Source organism: Wyeomyia smithii, chromosome 2 (assembly GCF_029784165.1).
Source record: "Wyeomyia smithii strain HCP4-BCI-WySm-NY-G18 chromosome 2, ASM2978416v1, whole genome shotgun sequence".
Lineage (NCBI taxonomy): Eukaryota > Metazoa > Arthropoda > Insecta > Diptera > Culicidae > Wyeomyia > Wyeomyia smithii.
The window spans coordinates 172523978-172545604 of record NC_073695.1 but is presented as its reverse complement, the minus strand read 5'-3'; the positions used below and the strand labels follow the sequence as shown (position 1 = coordinate 172545604).

General features: G+C 36.6%; 3 protein-coding genes across 3 annotated transcripts; 1 reads left to right on the top strand and 2 right to left on the bottom strand.

Moving 5' to 3' along the window:
- Positions 1–5821: 5821 nt before the first annotated feature.
- LOC129720214 (uncharacterized) lies at positions 5822–6914 on the bottom strand. The gene is made up of 2 exons (XM_055671662.1): positions 6327–6914; positions 5822–6277 (listed from the first exon to the last, which is right to left on the bottom strand). The coding sequence occupies exons 1-2, from the start codon at positions 6912–6914 to the stop codon at positions 5822–5824; spliced, it is 1044 nt and encodes a 347-aa protein (XP_055527637.1).
- A 150-nt stretch (positions 6915–7064) lies between these two features.
- Positions 7065–8147, bottom strand: LOC129720213 (uncharacterized). The gene has a single exon (XM_055671661.1). The coding sequence runs from the start codon at positions 8145–8147 to the stop codon at positions 7065–7067; it is 1083 nt and encodes a 360-aa protein (XP_055527636.1).
- Positions 8148–9658: 1511 nt separating this feature from the next.
- Positions 9659–10948, top strand: LOC129720212 (uncharacterized). The gene has a single exon (XM_055671660.1). It carries the CDS (start codon positions 9659–9661, stop codon positions 10946–10948), a length of 1290 nt encoding a protein of 429 aa, XP_055527635.1.
- The last annotated feature ends 10679 nt before the right edge of the window (positions 10949–21627 follow it).

The following is a 21627-nucleotide window of genomic DNA, read 5'->3' as shown; positions in this document are numbered from 1 at the left end:
AACAGCATCAATAATAACAACAATCAAATCCCGAATCGTTACCTCAATCTTAACAGGAATCTTAACAACAGCTACTACAACCAACTACCACCAGACCGTGTGCTTCTTGCTGCAGCGAGGGATAAATTTTCTCGACCCCCACCTAATCTCCAGCATATCTCTTTTCAACGAGGCGAAATACTTAATCCGTACCCAGCGAATAATGAGTCACAATCATTTTTCATGCTTACCGTTTCAACGAGCCCGCTCAACTTAACGACTCCCGCGACCTCTTCAGCTGTATCGTGTCCTTACCATTTGGCTGGCAGCCACAACTATAACAATAACAATAATTTTAGATCAGCAAGTTTCCCGTGTGATGGATGTTATTGTAAGCATTCGTGTTCTCAAAATCAGTGACGCTCAGAGAAAGAAAAAACAACGCCAGTAGTCAATGAAGTTTTGATTTATGCTCAGAATTTCAACAGGATGCGCAGTGCACTCAAAATTAATCACATTAATAACAGAATAAGTGGATGTTCATACTCAATCATCTTAGCAACGGAAACGAACTGGAACGAAGATATTAAAAGTGAAGAAGTTTTCAACAGTTCCTTTAATGTGTTCAGGAGCGATCGTGATTTATCACTATCTGATAAGAAATCAGGTGGAGGAGTGCTTGTAGCTGTTGGGGTTCAGCATGATTCTGAGCAAATCATAACCCAGAAACATGCCGAATTTGAAGATGTCTGGGTTAAAGTTCTGTTGAAGGGTGAAATCCATATTTTCGTATCTGTTTACTTTCCACCCCACTTTGCCAAAAAGCAATCATATGAAAAATTTTTAAGGACGGTAGAATTAGTGAATGATGAGTCCCACACTAACTCAAAAATTCATATATATGGAGATTTCAATCAAAATGATGCTGATTTTATTGTAAACGATGATAATGAATCGCTTTTACTTCCTGTAGTAGGAGAAAACGAAACTCTGCAATTTATTTTTGACGGTTTTAGTCAACTTGGATTAAATCAGGTAAACTCAATCCGGAATGAGCAAAACTGTTTTTTAGACTTATTATTCACCAATTGCACGGAAGATTTTAGTGTTGACAAAGCAGAATATCCCCTATGGAAAAATGAAAAATTTCATACTGCAATTGAGTACTCGCTAATGATTGATACCGAGAGATCACGACCCTCTGATCATGAGCCTGAATATAAATATGACTTCACTAAAGCAAACTTTGAACTAATCAATCGTAAATTAACTGACATCGACTGGCAATCACTTCTAAAAAATGAAATAGATATGAACAAAGCGGTTGATAATTTTTTATCATCACTGTATAGTGTTTTAGACTCAACTGTACCAAAATCAAAAAAGAAAACGGTTAGCTCAAAAGATCCCATTTGGTTCACCAGAGAAATCAAAAATTTAAAGAATAGGAAACAAAAAGGCTCATAAAACTCACAAAAAACTTAAAGACCAAAGAAATTTGGACAAATTTTTGAACATTTGTGATGAACTGAATACTAAAATATCTAATGCGTATGAGAACTACAACACAAGGGTGGAAAATAATATTAAATCAGACCCAAAACAGTTTTTTAAATTTGCAAACGATAAAATGAAGTCTAATAACTTCCCATCTCGCATGCAATATGAAGACTTTGCCAGTACTGACTCAAAGTAAATCTGCAACAAGTTTGCGAGTTTTTTTCAAACCGTTTATAAAAATAGCGACGAAGTCAGGGACTTTGAGTATTTCTCGCACTTGCATGAACAAATAAATAACGTATCTATTTAGCAAATAACTGTTCAAGAAATCCTCGCAACACTAAAAGAACTGGACGCTTCAAAAGGTCCAGGTCCAGATGGAATTCCACCCTCACTCATGAAAAATCTTGCTCCTGCCTTCGTAAAACCCTTGTTTTGGCTTTTCAACTTATCCCTTACGTCCGGACAGTTTCCATCAGTCTGGAAAAAATCTTTTCTTATACCGATTTTCAAGTCAGGTAAGAGATCTGACATCAAAAATTATCGTGGCATTGCAATAATATCATGTCTTCCTAAACTTTTTGAAGCGTGAAGTGACCCATAATTGTAGTAATGTCACGTTTTGCGGTGCACAATTGTGGGTCAGTCCATATCTTGGCTATTTTAATCACTTTTGCATGAAAATACATAAAGGCCTAATAAAATAACTTATTATCAAGCTTTTACAACAATAAAATAACTTATGTGATGGATTGATGGTTTGATAAACTGAATGATCTTGAAAGCCACAAGTGACCCATAATTGTGTCTTTGCTATGCAAGTACTATTTTTCTTCTTAACCGATTTACACACAACAGCTGCAGTGAAACTAATTGTCGTTCGAAAGTATACATCAGAACACAGAAATAGATAGTAAAACATTCGTAGTTGATAACTTTTCCGATTTTATGTTCATTTTTCAACATTTAGGCAACACGTTGACTGACCCATAATTGTAGAGGGACTGTACTATTCCACAAAGACAAAGTTTCGAGATTCACAAAAAACTTTTAGATGTAAGAAGAGCTCAAATCTAAAAGATCATGAAATAAAGAGGTTTCAACTCATGCAACTAACTCATAATATACCCAGAGTAGACTTAAACTGGTTAAATGACAATCGAAGGTCTAAAAATTTGAAGTTTTCGTGGTAGTAAATAAACCTAAATTAATCCACTTAGTGGTGCAGAAACCTTTGTTATACTAACTATAATTGTATACTTATTAGGCTGCCTATAATCGCATATCAGTCCCATCTTCATTTACATCAAGTTGAGAAAACAGCACGTAAAGGTATTTTTCGTGCTTAAGTTATTTCAACTGTTGAGCGTGGTGTATTCCCATATTTTCGACATGATATAATGAGATAGACATTTACCATAACTTCTCTATAAGAACGACAAGAATGCATGTGGGACTGGTATGCGATTATAGGCAGTAGGCCAGTAAATCACAAATCGTATAGCAACGTAAATCCAATTTCAATTATGAATAAAATGAATTCAGAAGGTGAACCAAAGACGATCTTTGAACTATAGCTTGACGTGGTTTTCGTAAATATTATGGATGTTATCACTGGAGTATATGAGTCTTATTTTTTCAATCGAGAACCAATTTTTAGATGCTGGGTAGAAGCAACATATTTTTTTTTAAATAAACAGAAACAGTAAACAGCAAATAGTAATAGATAACAAAGATGCTGATTTCATACTAGAACAGCAAATATGTATGTAAGTTCGAGGCAGTTCTAATTTTTTAATTCCCCATAATCCAGGTTTGAATACCACATTCGCATTATTTTCAGAAATCGCAGGACCTAGAATTATGAATCAACATCAAGTCTTTTTTACGAATTGAAGCAAACTTCTACTAACCTCAGATCAGCATTACAAAGAAAAAAATATAACCATTGACGAAAGTTGTCAATTCAATTCTATCTCAAATGCATAATCTGAAAATGAAGGTTTTCGCGACATTTGAGAGATTTGGATTTTCGGAGTGTAGACGAGAACATTATTCTTTTCGAAGGCCTAGGCTGTACGATAAAATCCGAAATAAAGACTTTATAAAACTTCCTGCGATAACGAGAAATGTAATCACATATTTGCACTTTGTCTTAAATTAGAAACCAATATTTATATCTTATATGATCGTAGTGTATGATATCATAGGAATAAGTGACTTTCCACCTGCGCACACTAGTAAACGTGTATGGCCATGTAAAGTTGCTTCAGTTTCATCTAAACTACAAATGATCGCATCTCGATGTTCACAATTTTTTAAATTCTTGATCACGAGTTAAAAGTATATTTAGAACCTAATATTGAACATCAAATAAAAGTTCAACTGAAAAATTTTCCAGCTGTTCAAAACGTAGCATTGCAAACAAAACAGCGATTTTTTATGTTTTCTGCATCTGCAATATCTGCATCGCTAATTGTGTTACATTTGCACACTGTGGGATCAGGTTATGCTTCAATGCTCCCCGAAAGCTGTAAAAGCTTCTTATTTTTCGCAAATCTGGGTTCAACGAACAATTGATTATATATTTTAAAGAGAGTGTGGACGGAAGCTTCTCAAGCAAGAAAGGTAGCTAACAAGCATTGCAATTTGCTCTAAAATTAATTTATTTACACTAGTTAAGACGCACTACGAAAAGTGTAAAAATTATGCAAAGGTGTCGATGGTTGTTGCTTTCCTTTGAGAAATAAATAGCGATACGAAAAAAGAAGGATAGAGAAGAAGGAAAGCATGGAGAGAGAGATAAATTATCCAGAAAGTCAAATATCCCATGTCTAAAATATACTTTGGTCAAAACTCTACAGTTCATGCAACCAATAAAAAATCGCACTCAGTATGATTTTCAAAGAGCTCTGGGGCTTTCATTTGAGCATGCGAACATCACAATCGGAATATGCCTACTGTAAAAAGGGTGTTTTTTTTTGTTATTTTTTTTTTGTTCGATTTTGATATACTACACATATAAACAACATGTTTACACATCTATACATACAGGCACACATTCACATACATACAGAAATTGTTCAGTTCGTCGATCTGAGTCGATTGGTATTCAACACATGGCCATCCGTGCCATTCATTTTGCCTTAAAAGTTAAATGTCTCATATAAAAAATACTCTTTGATCAATAATTCAAAATCTAAGCCACTAATCGAAAATCCACTCGGTAGCATTCTGGGGGAGAACAGTAGCTTTCGTTTGCGTATAAGATCATCAAAATCGGAAATTGCGTTCTGTAAGAAAGGTGCGTTATTTTTTTGCGGTACATACATACAGACAACATACATACACACACACATACACACACACATACACACGAACAGACATTGCTCAGTTCGTCGAGCTGAGCCGAATGGCATATACGATTCGGCCCTCCGGATCTTGGATCTATTTTGCGTTTTTGGACCGATTTTATAACCTTTGTTTAGTATAACAAAGGTAAAAGAGATTTTTAAGGCTAACCTTCAAACACGTTTTTCAAGAACTATCGGGCTTACGACAGTTTAAATAATGGCAACATTAAACTTTTGACAGTTCTGAGTAATATTGTAAAACATTCCTGCTGCGAACTGGGATCTTGTGTCAACAAATGGGTCTTCAATGATCGCGAAGTAGTGGAAGAAAAACTGCGAAGAATGGAATTTGCATCAGACACAGAAGCAGACGAGAATTTGGTTTTTGCTTCTACCTACTAGTTCAGAGCACTAAAATCATATGCGTAACCAAGAGGGCGATGATGGTATGTCATTAGTTCTAATAAAAATTACTATTTTTTATGTAATTTTCCTTTTCAATTGCTATTTTTTCAGTTTTGCAGGTATAGTTTCGGTGTCTAGTCAAATATTTATTTCTAATGTGAGGCTTACCTTTAAGGGGCAAATATAGACTATACAATACACTCACAGTACTGTACAATATAAAATGTTGATATTCTCATATCAACAGGTTTTCTAGGCTATGTCTTTGTTTGAATCTTGTTTTCATCACCGTTTGTTTTATTTTGCGGGTTTAAATTGATGCTTTTCGGTGAAACTAAACAACCTTTTTCTTATTTCTTTACGTTTCGACCTACTTGATTTCTTTCGGCCATCTTCAGAAACTTTATTGAATGAACAGAAAAACAGAGAAAAAAAAAAAACAAAAAAAAAAAAAAAACAATTACAACAAATTTTAAAAATTTTATAGAGGTACACTCACTAGTTCGCTGCCTTGCGTTAATCCATCACAGCGCGCAATTTAAATCTAAATTATTTTCCTCCCCGGGGTGGTCATCAGCTGTTACTTATGTCACTCCTTTGCGTTCGTTTCTCTTCCGTCGTCGTTGTGTGCGTTGTTGCTCGTTTTTTAGTTTGTATGCCAGGTTGTTGTATGTATTGGAGAAACCGTCCACTTCACGTTGTAGGTTCACTGTCGTTTTGCTGTTCATTTTTATGTGGAGCATTTCAGCAGATAGCCTGCTCGCATTGTTGTTGATTCTCTCTAGAATTCTCGTTCGAGAGAAGTCAAAATTGTGGCCATGCTCCAGAGTGTGCTGCGTGAGTCCCGTTGCTGATGTGTTAGTACGAATGGAGTTTTTATGTTGTCCAATGCGTTTTTCCAATGTTTGTGATGTTTGTCCTATGTAATGTTTGTCGTCACATGCGCCACATGGGATGCTGTACACAACATTTATTTGTTTCATTTTTGCTACAGCGTCCTTCAGTTTGGTGAAAACCACATTTTTCACCTTATCCGACGGCTTGAAAGACGCCGTGATATCAAAATTTTTTTTTCAGCATCTTCCCCACCTTTTCACTGAGTCCCGGTATATACGGGAGCGAAACGTATTTCTTCGGTTGTTCGGTTTTTTGGTTGCCTTGGAGCGTGTTGTAGAGTAAGTGAACCCTTCTCTCCAGAGTCCGTTGAATTAGCGCCTCCGGGTAGTTGTTGTTACGCAGAATTTTTCTCGCGGTCTTTATGCTCTCTATCCTACTCTCCACATCCGTGAGTTTCAGTGCGCGATCGACGAGCGCAATGGCAGTGTTAACCTTGTGAGTATGTGGACTCTCCGAGTTATAGTCCAGATACCGACCATATTGCTGCTTCGGGAACCAGATCTTTGCTATTTTTCCTCCCTTTCTAATGAGCGTGAGATCTAAGAACCGAAGGGTGCCTTCGATCTCATTCTCTATTGTAAAATTAATTTTCTCGTGTCCCTCATTAAACTCTTTCACCACTTTTTCGATCTCTTCTTTCTTCCCCACGACAAAACAGTCATCCACGTACCGTCGATAGGTTCTGAGCGATATATTCTGCTGTTTCAGACGTGCTATTGCTTCATTTTCTAGTTTTTCCATGATGATGTTCGCAACTACCGGTGATAAAGGAGATCCCATGGGCACCCCCGCTTTCTGCCCATAGAATTTCCCTTCATATTGGAAGAAAGATGCATCGAGGACCGTTTTCATTGCTTCTTTGAAGCTGTTCCAAGGAATGGTGGTGTGTTCCTGTAGTTCTCCCCATCGTTCCTCAACACATTCGTACACCTACTCTACGGGCACATTTGTGTAGAGAGATACCACGTCTAACGAATACATGACATATCCATCGGGTACTTGCACTCGTGAAATTTCTTCGGCAAAATCAAAGCTGTTGCGAACATGAAATTCGGTTTTTCCAACGAGTTTACCAAGAATAGCCGCTAAATATTGTGCCATCCGGTAAGTTGCAGACCCTACAGTGGATACTACTGGCCTTAATGGTCTGTCCGGTTTATGCAATTTCGGCAGGCCGTAAATTCTTGGTGGGTGACAGTTGTACACCTTAAGTCGGTATTTGTTTCGCGCATCTATGTGTCCATCAGTAAACCACTGTTCCACGATTAGGTTGAGTTTTTTGAGAGTTCTTGCAGTGGGATTGCCATATAGAGCCGTGTACGTTTCCTCATCGGTTACCATTGTTGTCATTTTCTGTCTGTATTCATCTGCTGCTAATATCACCGTTCTGTTTTCCTTATCTGCTTTCGTGACGTACAGTTCGGGATGCTCTCTGAGGTACTCTCTGGTTCGAATTATTTCCTTATGGATCCAAACGTTATTTTTCGTTCTGGGTTGTCTTTGATAGTTGATATAATTTGACATGAAGGTTGCCACCTCTCCTCGTATTCCCTCCGCTTCAGGTATTCCCTGGATGGCTGTTTCGACATCAGCGATCATCCTTACATATGGAATCGTGTTTTTATTTTGTACATTGAAGTTCGGTCCTAGCATCAAGGTTCTCTCGACGAAATCTGGTAAATTCGCTTCAGTTGTGTTCGCTATCCATTCCTGATTGTGGCTTTGGTTTCGAATGCTCTTATTTTTTAGGTCTTCTAGTTTTCGTATTTCTACAGCTTTTGATTGGTTGTATGTGTTCATAGCTCTTTTTTCCAACATGGCCTTCATACGCACCCAGTCATCTGCGCTGGTCGCTTCTTCTACCTTTCTTTGTAGATGAGACTTTTGTTCTTTTTTATTCTGGATCGTCCTTTTTGTATCCCGGATTGCTATGCTAATAAGTTTAATTTTATGTCTTCTGACCAGCTTTCTGACTTCATCGTTGGATGCGTCGTTCTCCATGTTGATACGCATTTTGTAGTTGAGGCATTTTGGTACGAGCTTACATCTTCTGCAATTTAGTAAATACTTCAGCCGGTTTTTTGATTTAGCCACTTTGACCGATATTTTCAGCAGTGTTTTTATCCAAATGCCTACTTGTCGGCCATATTTCCTTGCGACGGTGTTCACGAAAAACATTGTCACGACTGTTTTTTTTTTCCTACTTTCACTTGATCAATCGATTTTATGTTTGAATCTTGTTTTCATCACCGTTTGTTTTATTTTGCGGGTTTAAATTGATGCTTTTCGGTGAAACTAAACAACCTTTTTCTTATTTCTTTACGTTTCGACCTACTTGATTTCTTTCGGCCATCTTCAGAAACTTTATTGAATGAACAGAAAAACAGAGAAAAAAAAAAAAAAAAAAAAAAAACAATTACAACAAATTTTAAAAATTTTATAGAGGTACACTCACTAGTTCGCTGCCTTGCGTTAATCCATCACAGCGCGCAATTTAAATCTAAATTATTTTCCCCCCCGGGGTGGTCATCAGCTGTTACTTATGTCACTCCTTTGCGTTCGTTTCTCTTCCGTCGTCGTTGTGTGCGTTGTTGCTCGTTTTTTAGTTTGTATGCCAGGTTGTTGTATGTATTGGAGAAACCGTCCACTTCACGTTGTAGGTTCACTGTCGTTTTGCTGTTCATTTTTATGTGGAGCATTTCAGCAGATAGCCTGCTCGCATTGTTGTTGATTCTCTCTAGAATTCTCGTTCGAGAGAAGTCAAAACTGTGGCCATGCTCCAGAGTGTGCTGCGTGAGTCCCGTTGCTGATGTGTTAGTACGAATGGAGTTTTTATGTTGTCCAATGCGTTTTTCCAATGTTTGTGATGTTTGTCCTATGTAATGTTTGTCGTCACATGCGCCACATGGGATGCTGTACACAACATTTATTTGTTTCATTTTTGGTACAGCGTCCTTCAGTTTGGTGAAAACCACATTTTTCACCTTATCCGACGGCTTGAAAGACGCCGTGATATCAAAATTTTTCAGCATCTTCCCCACCTTTTCACTGAGTCCCGGTATATACGGGAGCGAAACGTATTTCTTCGGTTGTTCGGTTTTTTGGTTGCCTTGGAGCGTGTTGTAGAGTAAGTGAACCCTTCTCTCCAGAGTCCGTTGAATTAGCGCCTCCGGGTAGTTGTTGTTACGCAGAATTTTTCTCGCGGTCTTTATGCTCTCTATCCTACTCTCCACATCCGTGAGTTTCAGTGCGCGATCGACGAGCGCAATGGCAGTGTTAACCTTGTGAGTATGTGGACTCTCCGAGTTATAGTCCAGATACCGACCATATTGCTGCTTCGGGAACCAGATCTTTGCTATTTTTCCTCCCTTTCTAATGAGCGTGAGGTCTAAGAACCGAAGGGTGCCTTCGATCTCATTCTCTATTGTAAAATTAATTTTCTCGTGTCCCTCATTATTCATGTTCGCAACAGCTTTGATTTTGCCGAAGAAATTTCACGAGTGCAAGTACCCGATGGATATGTCATGTATTCGTTAGACGTGGTATCTCTCTACACAAATGTGCCCGTAGAGGAGGTGTACAAATGTGTTGAGGAACGATGGGGAGAACTACAGGAACACACCACCATTCCTTGGAACAGCTTCAAAGAAGCAATGAAAACGGTCCTCGATGCATCTTTCTTCCAATATGAAGGGAAATTCTATGGGCAGAAAGCGGGGGTGCCCATGGGATCTCCTTTATCACCGGTAGTTGCGAACATCATCATGGAAAAACTAGAAAATGAAGCAATAGCACGTCTGAAACAGCAGAATATATCGCTCAGAACCTATCGACGGTACGTGGATGACTGTTTTGTCGTGGGGAAGAAAGAAGAGATCGAAAAAGTGGTGAAAGAGTTTAATGAGGGACACGAGAAAATTAATTTTACAATAGAGAATGAGATCGAAGGCACCCTTCGGTTCTTAGATCTCACGCTCATTAGAAAGGGAGGAAAAATAGCGAAGATCTGGTTCCCGAAGCAGCAATATGGTCGGTATCTGGACTATAACTCGGAGAGTCCACATACTCACAAGGTTAACACTGCCATTGCGCTCGTCGATCGCGCACTGAAACTCACGGATGTGGAGAGTAGGATAGAGAGCATAAAGACCGCGAGAAAAATTCTGCGTAACAACAACTACCCGGAGGCGCTAATTCAACGGACTCTGGAGAGAAGGGTTCACTTACTCTACAACACGCTCCAAGGCAACCAAAAAACCGAACAACCGAAGAAATACGTTTCGCTCCCGTATATACCGGGACTCAGTGAAAAGGTGGGGAAGATGCTGAAAAATTTTGATATCACGGCGTCTTTCAAGCCGTCGGATAAGGTGAAAAATGTGGTTTTCACCAAACTGAAGGACGCTGTACCAAAAATGAAACAAATAAATGTTGTGTACAGCATCCCATGTGGCGCATGTGACGACAAACATTACATAGGACAAACATCACAAACATTGGAAAAACGCATTGGACAACATAAAAACTCCATTCGTACTAACACATCAGCAACGGGACTCACGCAGCACACTCTGGAGCATGGCCACAGTTTTGACTTCTCTCGAACGAGAATTCTAGAGAGAATCAACAACAATGCGAGCAGGCTATCTGCTGAAATGCTCCACATAAAAATGAACAGCAAAACGACAGTGAACCTACAACGTGAAGTGGACGGTTTCTCCAATACATACAACAACCTGGCATACAAACTACAAAACGAGCAACAACGCACACAACGACGACGGAAGAGAAACGAACGCAAAGGAGTGACATAAGTAACAGCTGATGACCACCCCGGGGGGGAAAATAATTTAGATTTAAATTGCGCGCTGTGATGGATTAACGCAAGGCAGCGAACTAGTGAGTGTACCTCTATAAAATTTTTAAAATTTGTTGTAATTGTTTTTTTTTTTTTTTTTTGTTTTTTTTTTTCTCTGTTTTTCTGTTCATTCAATAAAGTTTCTGAAGATGGCCGAAAGAAATCAAGTAGGTCGAAACGTAAAGAAATAAGAAAAAGGTTGTTTAGTTTCACCGAAAAGCATCAATTTAAACCCGCAAAAAAAAAAAAGGCTATGTCTTTAGAATGAAATTGAAATTTACAAGCAAATATTCAGATCAGGATAAGATGCATCAAATGATATGGAATAAACTGCTGAAAATGATTTCGAAGCGAATTTCCTGGTTTAGCACTTACTAATGTAAAAACACAGCAACACAATCGTTGGTGAAATTAAAGTCTGGTACAAATCAACATTTGGCGGTTAGGGGTTACAATGGTAAACGATGCAAAATACTACAATATATACCATCCCACAAAGACAAAGTTTCGAGATAACTGAGAGATGTAAGAAGAGTAGCTCAAATCTAAAATATCATAAAAAAGATGAAATAAAGAGGTTTCAACTCATGCAACTAATTTATAATATACCAAGGGTAGACTTAAATTGGTTCAATGACAATCGAAGAACTAAAAATTTGAAGTTTTCGTGGTAATGAACAAAAGAGATTTTGAAGGCTAACCTTCAAACACGTTTTTCAATAACTATCGAATTTACGACAGTCTAAATAATGGCAACACGGTCTTAAACTTTTGACAGTTCTGAGTAATGTTGTAAAACATTCCTGCTGCGAACTGGGATCTTGTGTCAACAAATGGGTCTTCAATGATCGCGAACTAATGGAAGAAAAACCTGCGGAAAATGGAATTTGCATCAGACACAGAGGCAGATGAGAATTTGGTTTTCCTTCTACCTTCTAGAGTAAAAAGCAGCGACTTTGACAAACACACAGCTTAGCGCACTAAACGCACTAACTCGTTATCAAAACAGTTAATCGTTTAGCAGACCCGTTGATTGATGCCTTGCATCTCGAGAACGATCTGGGGAGCAGCCGCTGCTCTCTCAATACCTTCGTCGTTGCACATCTTCTGCACTATATTTTCCGGAGTGGTATCCGGCCCGTTGATATTCTGCACCTCGCTTGTGGGAAATGAGGGCATACAAAGAGCATATGCTCAGCGATTTCCTCCGCTTCCGCACATTCTGGACACATCAGGGGTTCCGCGTTCTCAAACCTGTGCAGGTATTTCCTGAAGCAGCCTTGCATCAAATCCGAAATCACACGTATGGATAGCGCGACCTCCAACTTGACCTCTTTGGTTAACTCGCCACAGAACTCTAGAGTTATGTCGTCTGCAAAGCTGCAACCCCCACCCCCAAAAGGAGCTCAAGTTTCAACACACCGTCATACATGGCATTCCACAATACCGGACCCAATAAAGAACCTTGCGGTACATTTGCGATGATTTTGTGCGACTCTTTTTCGTGCGACTTTCTTTATGCGATTATTTTTTGTGCGACTTGTGCGCTTCCAACAACATTTTCAGCCATTTAGCTTTTCCGATTCTTGGAATGAATTCCAACGCATTAAAGAAGTGTTGCGTCCAAAAATTACTATTTGAGCCAGTTTTACGTAGGAAAAGTCACGAATTACTTGCCTACGAAGGAAAGCGGGTGAAAGGATTAGCATGTTTAAAAAAGTTTCGTTTATCAATCCGATGTTTTAAAATTGTTCTCATAGGTATTCTAAATCAGAATCAACAACTTTCGAGTTATTTTTAACTGAAATTTTTTTTATGCGGTCCCTATCCACCGCATAAAAAAAGTTTTTTTTTTCAATAATGCTGTGAAAATATTGTTTTGTAACTGCACGTGAAAAATCAAATGATTTTTTTTATGCGATTTTTTTTGTGCGGTCCCTATCCCTCGCACAAAAACAGGTTTGACTGTACAGTGGCACCAGCACTCTACAAGTACGAAGCACAAAGGCAATAGAGTCCTAGCAGGCGCTATTGAGCGCATTTCCCATGTCCAGCATGACAATTGTGCAATAGCGAATGCCCCTCCTTCTACGCCGGAGTGCTACTTCCGCCGTTTCAGTTACAGAGAGAATAGCATCCACTGCAGACCTATTTTTATGGAAGCCGAACTGGTTACTTGCCAGGTAGGCAAGACTGGTTTCGCTCACAGTAAATTTTTGAAGTCTGTTGAGGATTTTCCTCTCAAGCACCTTGCCTGTTGTGTCAAGCAGACAGATTGATCTTAGCATGTACCGAGGGTCACCTGGTGGTTTCCCGGTTTTCGGTAGTAGTACCAGTCGCTTCCACTTGTCCGAAAAGAGGCAGTCATCTAAGCATTTCTGCATGACCGCTCAGAACAACCCAGGGGCTACCTTTACTCACTGTTCGATGTGACTCGACAGCCGACGACAATGATAAAGCGCTCCAAAATTACCTTAGCGTTACCTTAGCAGATTTGAATGCTGCACTGCGCTCCGCTTTTTGCACATCGGTACGCGCGCGTTGCATCTTTCGTTTTGCGCGACAGCATGCACTGTGGAGGTTAGCTATCGCGTCAGGCCACCGGTAACGTTGGCTGACAAGATTTAGACGCAATAGCGTCACACGCCCACGATAGTATTGCAATTAGTTGATTAGCACCTTGTAGGATCCTCCCCCTTTCATGAGGGTGCTTACGCCGAACCAGGTTTAGATCTACTGCTGCCTACTCATAGGGTTACAGGGAGTAGACAAAATGATTGAGACAGGAAAAATTTTGACAATTTTTGAATGGCTAGAACTTCACGAAAAATGAACCAATTTTGACGAAAACGGTTTCATTTTACTGAAAAACTAACCTAGTTTCCGATTATTACTTTAGAACTTGATGTGATCAACTGACACTGGAAATGTTCCGGATTTTAGGTATGTGTGTGTCAAAACGTAAATTTTAGCTAAGCGTAGAACTTTTTCTGACATCTTTTTTTATTTTAGGTTTATATTATGTTGCCAATAAACTAGAATTCATTCCTAGATTACTTAAGTTTATAACAAAAAAAGAAATCGTCGAAAAACAGCGAAAACATCAATGCATCTGTATAAGTGGGTTTGTTTATGTACGCTTATATGCAAGAATTTATGTTTGTATGTATGTGATTATGCGCGTATACCTAAGTTTGTTTACGAGAATGTAAATATGTTCATAGTTGTGTTTATATTCCCGTTGTCGTTTATGTATATGTATGCTCGTATGTGGTATGTTTGTGTCCCTATCAGGGCCAGATTAAGGATTTTGGGGGCCCGAAAGCCAAGTATGTTACCAAGTATGTGAGGGGGTTCTTTCAGTTGTCAAAATTTCAATAAAGGAATATGTCATATAAAAATCTAAGTTGAAGAAAGGTTATTGAAGGATTGTGTCAGTTTTGTTTAAATATAAGTTATTTTGTCAAAGTGTCACGAATTTTTTTGTGTCGTGAGTCATTAGAAGTAAACTGTTGTGTGAGCCCGGGGAGCATGCCCCCCCCCCTGAATCCGGCCTTGGTCATTGTACCGTCTGCAATTGAGAGAGCGAAGAGTGATAGTTTCTCTTGCTAATAAACGCTTTCAACTTGACAGAGCATGGAAGTCTAGGTTATAGCTCATCCGCTCACGAAAAATTAGTGTTTGAGTCGCCCTCGGGTGCGACAAAGACGGTTTATAATCTAACGTACTGTAGAATACACATACATGGTGAGTTCTGAATCCTTCTCTAATATAAAATTCAAAATCTGTTGGGATGTGCCTTAAACGTAAACTCACGTGCTTTGTTCTTTGGCCAATTGCTCAATTAAAAGCTTAGAATTTATTAAAAATTGAACCCTTTTAAACTAAAAGAGGATACAATTGTTTACTCCTCGCACGCAATTATATTGTGTGGAAATGAACTGTGCGACTAAATAGATAGGAAAACCTGAATAATTCCCCTAGCGGTCAGAACCAGCCTTTCTCAATCAATATTATTATTTGTTTAAATAGATTTACACAAGCACTTCAATTTTCAGACGAAATAAAATACACCTTGACCAAATTTGCTATATATATTTTTGGTAGCCAACAGTGAAACTATACGAAACATTTCAAACATAACATTCAAACACATATGAACATACATTAACACATGCAAATAACATGAAATAAAAATGTTTCAAATATATGACGCGAATTTATTTTTGGTCGTGGTATAATTGAAACATCATGTTTAGGTTGGACTCGATTATATGTCATTCGATAAAATATCATTTTAAATTCGATCATTTATACTAGGATTTTTTTTTCTATTTCAAAAATGACTTTCTTTGAACAACTTTTGAACCACGTGTTCATTTGTTAAATCATAATAATTCATCAGTTACCTCTTAACATCTGATATCAGTATTGTTCAAATCGGTTGTGTAGTTTCTGTGATATTGAAGTTTCGTGATTTTCACATTTTGATACATTACAGACGAAGTTACAGTCCGATTACAGTAAAATTCAATAGGGTGTTATGGGGCAGCTAGACCTTTCATTTGACACTAATTTTGCGGAAATAGATGAAGCCATCTCTGAGAAAAGTGAGTGTGTTTATGTAGTCTTTGGAATATGTTTCTTTTCAAAGCTGGATTTCACATTTTTAAACATAACAGGTAAAGTAAAATTCCGGTTGCAAAAGAATCAATAGGGTCTTATGGGGCAACTAGACCTTCCATATGACACTGATTTCATGAAAATCGGTCCAGCCATCTCTGAGAACCATGAGTGAGAATAAACAGTCTCCATAACACGTTTCTTTCCATAACTTTAGAAAATTTGGAAGTTAAAGGTTTTTTAGGTATATTTAAAACCAATTTTGTTAAAATCGGTAGAGTAGTTTCTGAGATAATGAACTTTCGTGATTTTCATATTTTGATAAATAACATACAAACTAAAAATCCGATTACAATAAAATTCAACAGGGTTTTATGGAGTAACTAGACCTTCCATTTGAGAATAGTGTTATGAAAATCGGTTCAGACATCTAATCTTATTGGCCAAACACCAATTTGGGCTATTTGCTTGAAACTGGAAGTCGCCATCTTGGAATTCAAAATCGCTCTTCGGAATGATAACTGAGCAAAATCATTTCAAATCGCCTTGAAATACGCGAAAATTGATTCGACCATTTTTGATTTGAATGAAACTTTGCACACGTATTTGGCTTAGCAAACTGAGCATTTTTCACAGGTGGAGAGATTTTTTACATCCATGAGTTACATTCTAAAAGGGCGTATGCCTTTTGGCATAGGTTTTATTCGAAGCATTGAAGCCCAGAAACCGTTGGTTGTATAGAAAAACTGTCTGAGAATGAGTTGAAGAGAATTAAAAATGCACCATAAAAAAAATACATTGTACAAAAAAAATTGTTTTTGACCAAAATAACTTAAAAATAAACATTAAACTTCAATTTAAAAAAAAAAAGAGTTGAATATTTCTTTTATTTTTTTTTAACGAAACTTTGACGTTAATACGCAACTTTAAAAAAAAAATCCAGGATGGAGAAATGAAAAATAATTTTTTTATGGTAGATTAATTTTTTTATGAAAATTCTAATTTAAACATTTTTCAAAATATTTGTATTCTGATGATTTTAAAAAATGCAGAGAGTCATTTTGAATCAAAAAGTTTTGGGTAGTGAACATTCTAAAGTCATTGGTTTTCGATTTATTTCTAATTTAAGCTCGAAAGATTAAAATTATTTCGGAACATACACGTTTTTCTTAATTTGTCTATGGTTCTCCAGCATAAACCATACGTTCATTGGAATGTTCGATCAAAAATATACAATTCATTCTTTGACAACAAAACGATTGGGCGAACGGCTCCAAGAAAAGAGTTAAATGTTCTAAGTGATATAAATATATATAAGAATCAAATATTTATTTTCGAGTTTTATTATCTTAGGAACATTTTTTTTATGACATAGATACTTTACAGAACTAGTTTCACCTTATATTTTATATACATCATAAGTAAATGATGCGTCATCTTTTGAAAACAGCTTCGTTTGTATCTTATTTTCTGAAATCGGAACAAAAGAGTAATACTTTCGTGTGGCAGCTATTATTATAAATTTTTTGAAAATATTGCTCCATTCTGTTACTCTTTGTTCATATTCTTCATATGATACCCAACTAAATGACATTTTTGATGAATTTCTATTACAATCATACAATTCTTTTGCGCTTGTAATGGGATGTTCATGTTCTTTAGCAAAACTTGCATTTCTTGCCATCCGTTTTAATATGCCACCAATTGAATCGCATGGGCCTTTACCATGAGAAATCGCAAAAAAATGCCACTCTGCATCGACGTTATATTTTGTTTCGAACTTGCAAAGACTTGCAAAGTTTTTTCTATTTTTATATTGTGAGGCAGCTCCATCAGACATTGATATCGCTTTTTTCAACTCTATTGTTGTTTTCAAAAAACTCATAATTTGGCAATGAACACCTGAACCGCAATAGTATCATGATGGAGTACTTCCGATATTATGATGAAGCTGATATTCTTAAGTGTTCCAGATTCTGAATAGTAAACAACGAAGGGATGAATGGTGACTTGACTATCATTCCAATAACTACACGAATCACAAATTGATAAAGATGTATAAAAATGAGCTTGACTGTTCAATATTTTTAATTTTTGCAATAACGTTTTCGTTTAATTTGCGTAAGCTTGATGAGCACCGATGATCAGGAAAGGGTTTACAGCATTTGGGCTTGGTGTATTCCATTTTCACTTTATTCATCTTCACAAAATGCAAACGGTTACTAGCACATCTGGAGTAGTGCAATCGTATTTATATACGAAAACAGATATTATAGGTAACCCAGTAGTTATTGGTTGCGTACTTTACAAACAGTTATTATTAGTAAACAAGTAGGTAGTGAGGCACGACAAACATATATTTTTATAAAACATTCGGCAAGGGGGAACGTGTAGGTAGGCTAATGTTTAGCGCTTGAGTTATTTATCCAATCGTTTTGTTATCAAAGAATGAATTGTATATTTTTGATCAAGCATTCCAATGATCGTATGGTTTGTGCTGGAGAACCATGGACAAATTATAAAAAAACGTGTATTTTTCGAAATATTTATAATTTATTGAGCTTATAAATTTAAAATAACTCGAAAACCGATGCCTTTAGAATGTTTACTACCAAGAGCTTTCTGATTCAAAATGACTCTCTGCATCTTTTAAAATCATCAGAACACAAATATTTTGAAAAATGTTTAAATTAGAATTTTTTTAAAAAACATAATCTACCATAAACAAAATATTTTTCATTTCTCCATCCTGGACTTTTTTTAAAAGTTGCGTATTAACGTCAAGTTTCTTTAAAAAAAATAATAAAAAAATTCAACTCTTTTTTTTTTTAATTGAAACTTAATGTTTATTTTTAACTTTTTTTGGTCGAAAACAATTTTTTTTGTACAGTGTATATTTTTTTCATGGTGTATTTTTAATTCCCTACAACTCATTCTCAGACAGTTTTTCTATACAACCAACGGTTTCTGGGCTACAATGCTTCGAATAAAACCTATGCCAAAAGACATACGCCCTTCTAGAATGTAACTCATGGGTGTAAAAAATCTTTCCATCTGTGAAAAATGCTCAGTTTGCTAAGCCAAATACGTGTGCAAAGTTTCATTCAAATCAAAAATGGTCAATATTCGACCATAGGTCATTTCGCGCGATCTTGCTCTACTGTACTCTGGGCATCCTCCTGTTACTGAAGATACCAATATTTGATATATAAGCAATATTGCGTATTTGACAAGCTTGGAACCAGAAATTGCTGTCACTGAATAAAAAATTGCGGCTGGAATTGATTGTCGGCCTCTGAGAATCATTTCTATTCCAGAGATAACGAAATAATGGGTGGTTATTTACAATTGTTTTTCCAAAACAGCAAATCGTCAGCTTGGAATTCAAGATGGTGTGTGGGGTCATCCCAGTTCCAAAAATTTCGGGTAATGCTACTGTCGTGTACAGTGAAATCTCTTTTCACGTCACTTTTTATACGTCCTAACAAGCAAGCGACGTAATAAGAACTGTGCCTACATATTCACGCTTAGTTCTTCTCTACATTGAAATCTAATGCCTTGTCAACACTATAGCGGATATCATATGATATCGTGAATCTTGATATCAGAACCCATATATCTAGTTTTCACCGGAAATTTGCTGTATGACATTTGATGTAAAGATAAGCGATATCACATGATATCCGCTGTAGTGTTGGCAAGCGATCTTTTTTCAATTCCTACTAAATATTTAGATATGTTATAATCCCGATATATTTGGCGAACGAACAGGCATAAACCATATGTCATCGCTCTGAGTTTTGAGCCAGAGACAAATTAAGCATTGAAGGTTATTATCAAGCATGTTTAATGTAGTTTTGTGAATACAGTGCCATCTCTATTTTATCAACTACTCGTCTTTATCACTACTCGCCGAATTCACGCTCGATTTTCTTATGCTTTTTTTCGTATTTATAAAGCTTTTTCAAAAAAAAAAAAAATCTAAATCAAGTATAATGTACTTCCAGTTGTAGAGAGTGTATTTGAAACATCATTATCACTTGTGCCTTGTGTTCTTCCATGTGTATAGTTTTATGAACTCAACTTATTTGATTAATTTTCCACGGTAACCAAGCGTCATATCTGTTACAATTTATTTGTGTCATAATTTTGAGAAAAATGAACCATGAAATACGTATTTCATTGACTTTGGAGCAAAATTTACGTATTATTTGAGCGGTTGAGAAAGGAGATCTGTTAACAGCTCAAATAGCGCTACAGTTTGGTGCTCATAGAACGTGAGTTAAAAAATTATGAAATCTAGCGATTCCAGAATTTCACATAAACAAGCATTAGACTCTCCTAATTATGCTAAAGAATTGGCAGTACAAATCATATTAATATTGCATGTTTAAATACCGTGAGAAAATTCGCGAAAATGCTATGGAGGAAAATATTATGAACTACCTTTTTTGCTTATTAATCTGTATTTTGAACTTACATTTCATTGAACTATGAGAGTGCATCATTTTACTATATCATAATTTTCAATTGAATCCAACACAAAAAATCCAATTTTTATCATTTCGCTAAATTCACGGTTTCGACAAATTCACGGTGAAATTTTTTTGACTGTGATGAAATCGAAAAAGCACTGTACTATCTCAATTTTTAGCTATTAGATACCTATTATCTCTTATCAGATGTCTTTTCTGGACATCAGCATCCTATTGTAAAAACCACATGTCATCGCTCTCTGAATTTTGAGTTAGCGGCGAATTAAACATAAGAAGTCATGATATTCAGCTCGTTTGATTTTCTTCATAAATCTTCTAAAACATTATCTTGCTTGACTATTTTGATCACTGTTTACTAGAGCAGTCGCATTTTATAGTGCCGTTTTTGAAACTATCGATCTTAATGAGCGCCGGGCCGAAAAAGTTTCTTTTTGACCTCTGAAATTAATAAGACACGAAAATTTGGAGTTGATCAGCGATTTTTAATGGACCCACAAAGCACTTATATTTTAGAAACCGATTTACATGAAAATTGTGTGTTTTGTTTTTTTTTTCAATATACATTTTTCGATAATCGTATTCAAATACACATTTTTTTTATAAAATAGTAATCCTTATTTAGCAAAGCATCTGGGTCTAAAAAAGCCAAACTAAATAATTCTGGGCTTGAATACCACAAGTGACTTTTTATCTTTTCAGATACAAATTTCGACAAATGCGAAAGAATGACGTAAAAAATTATATAATTTTATATGTTATATATCTTGAGTAAATATCTTTCAGACAATAAACGTTTTTTGGGATGAATCTTGTGTGTGAAAGGGGACCGATTTAGAACCAAGGTATGTGATTGCCATCTCTAAGTTCTCTTTATAATCGCCGCGAATTTAATTGCATTTGAGCCTGTTTAAAAAAAAATTATGTTACGTGGAGTGAGAGGTGTTGAAAATTGCCAAAATTCTGCGTTACGTATCACGTGAATGTCCTTAATGATATGCTTTAACAATTGAAACATATTTCGACGCACAATATGCAATTATTTTAAGAAACAAAGGCAAAATATGCAGAAAAGGGGAGAAAACCAGCTACTATTATGAAAACCTCTGTATCTATTGCCAAATATAACTATTTGTGAGTCCATTTGATGAACTCGGATCAACTTCAAATGTTCAAGTCTTATTTTTGAAGTAAAAAGGAAACTTTTTCCTCCCGGCGCTCATCAAAATCGTATAATGTTACAAAAATGGCCACTCTAATGTTTACTCAAGATGAATGCTGCTTTTGCGTCCGGCCAGCAAAGCCCACTTCTCAATCTACCGCAGCAACTGAGTCACAATTGAGCCGTTGAGAGCAAAAGTGGTACATGTGCCATTAAGTAAATTTTTCAGGAGACGCGATAAACGAAAATACTCAAGTAGTAAATTAATTTCAACAATTTTTTTCAACATAACTGCACTGAATCATTGCTGGAAAGGTTTTAAAAGACGGTACATGAAAGCATAACGTGTTCTGGTTG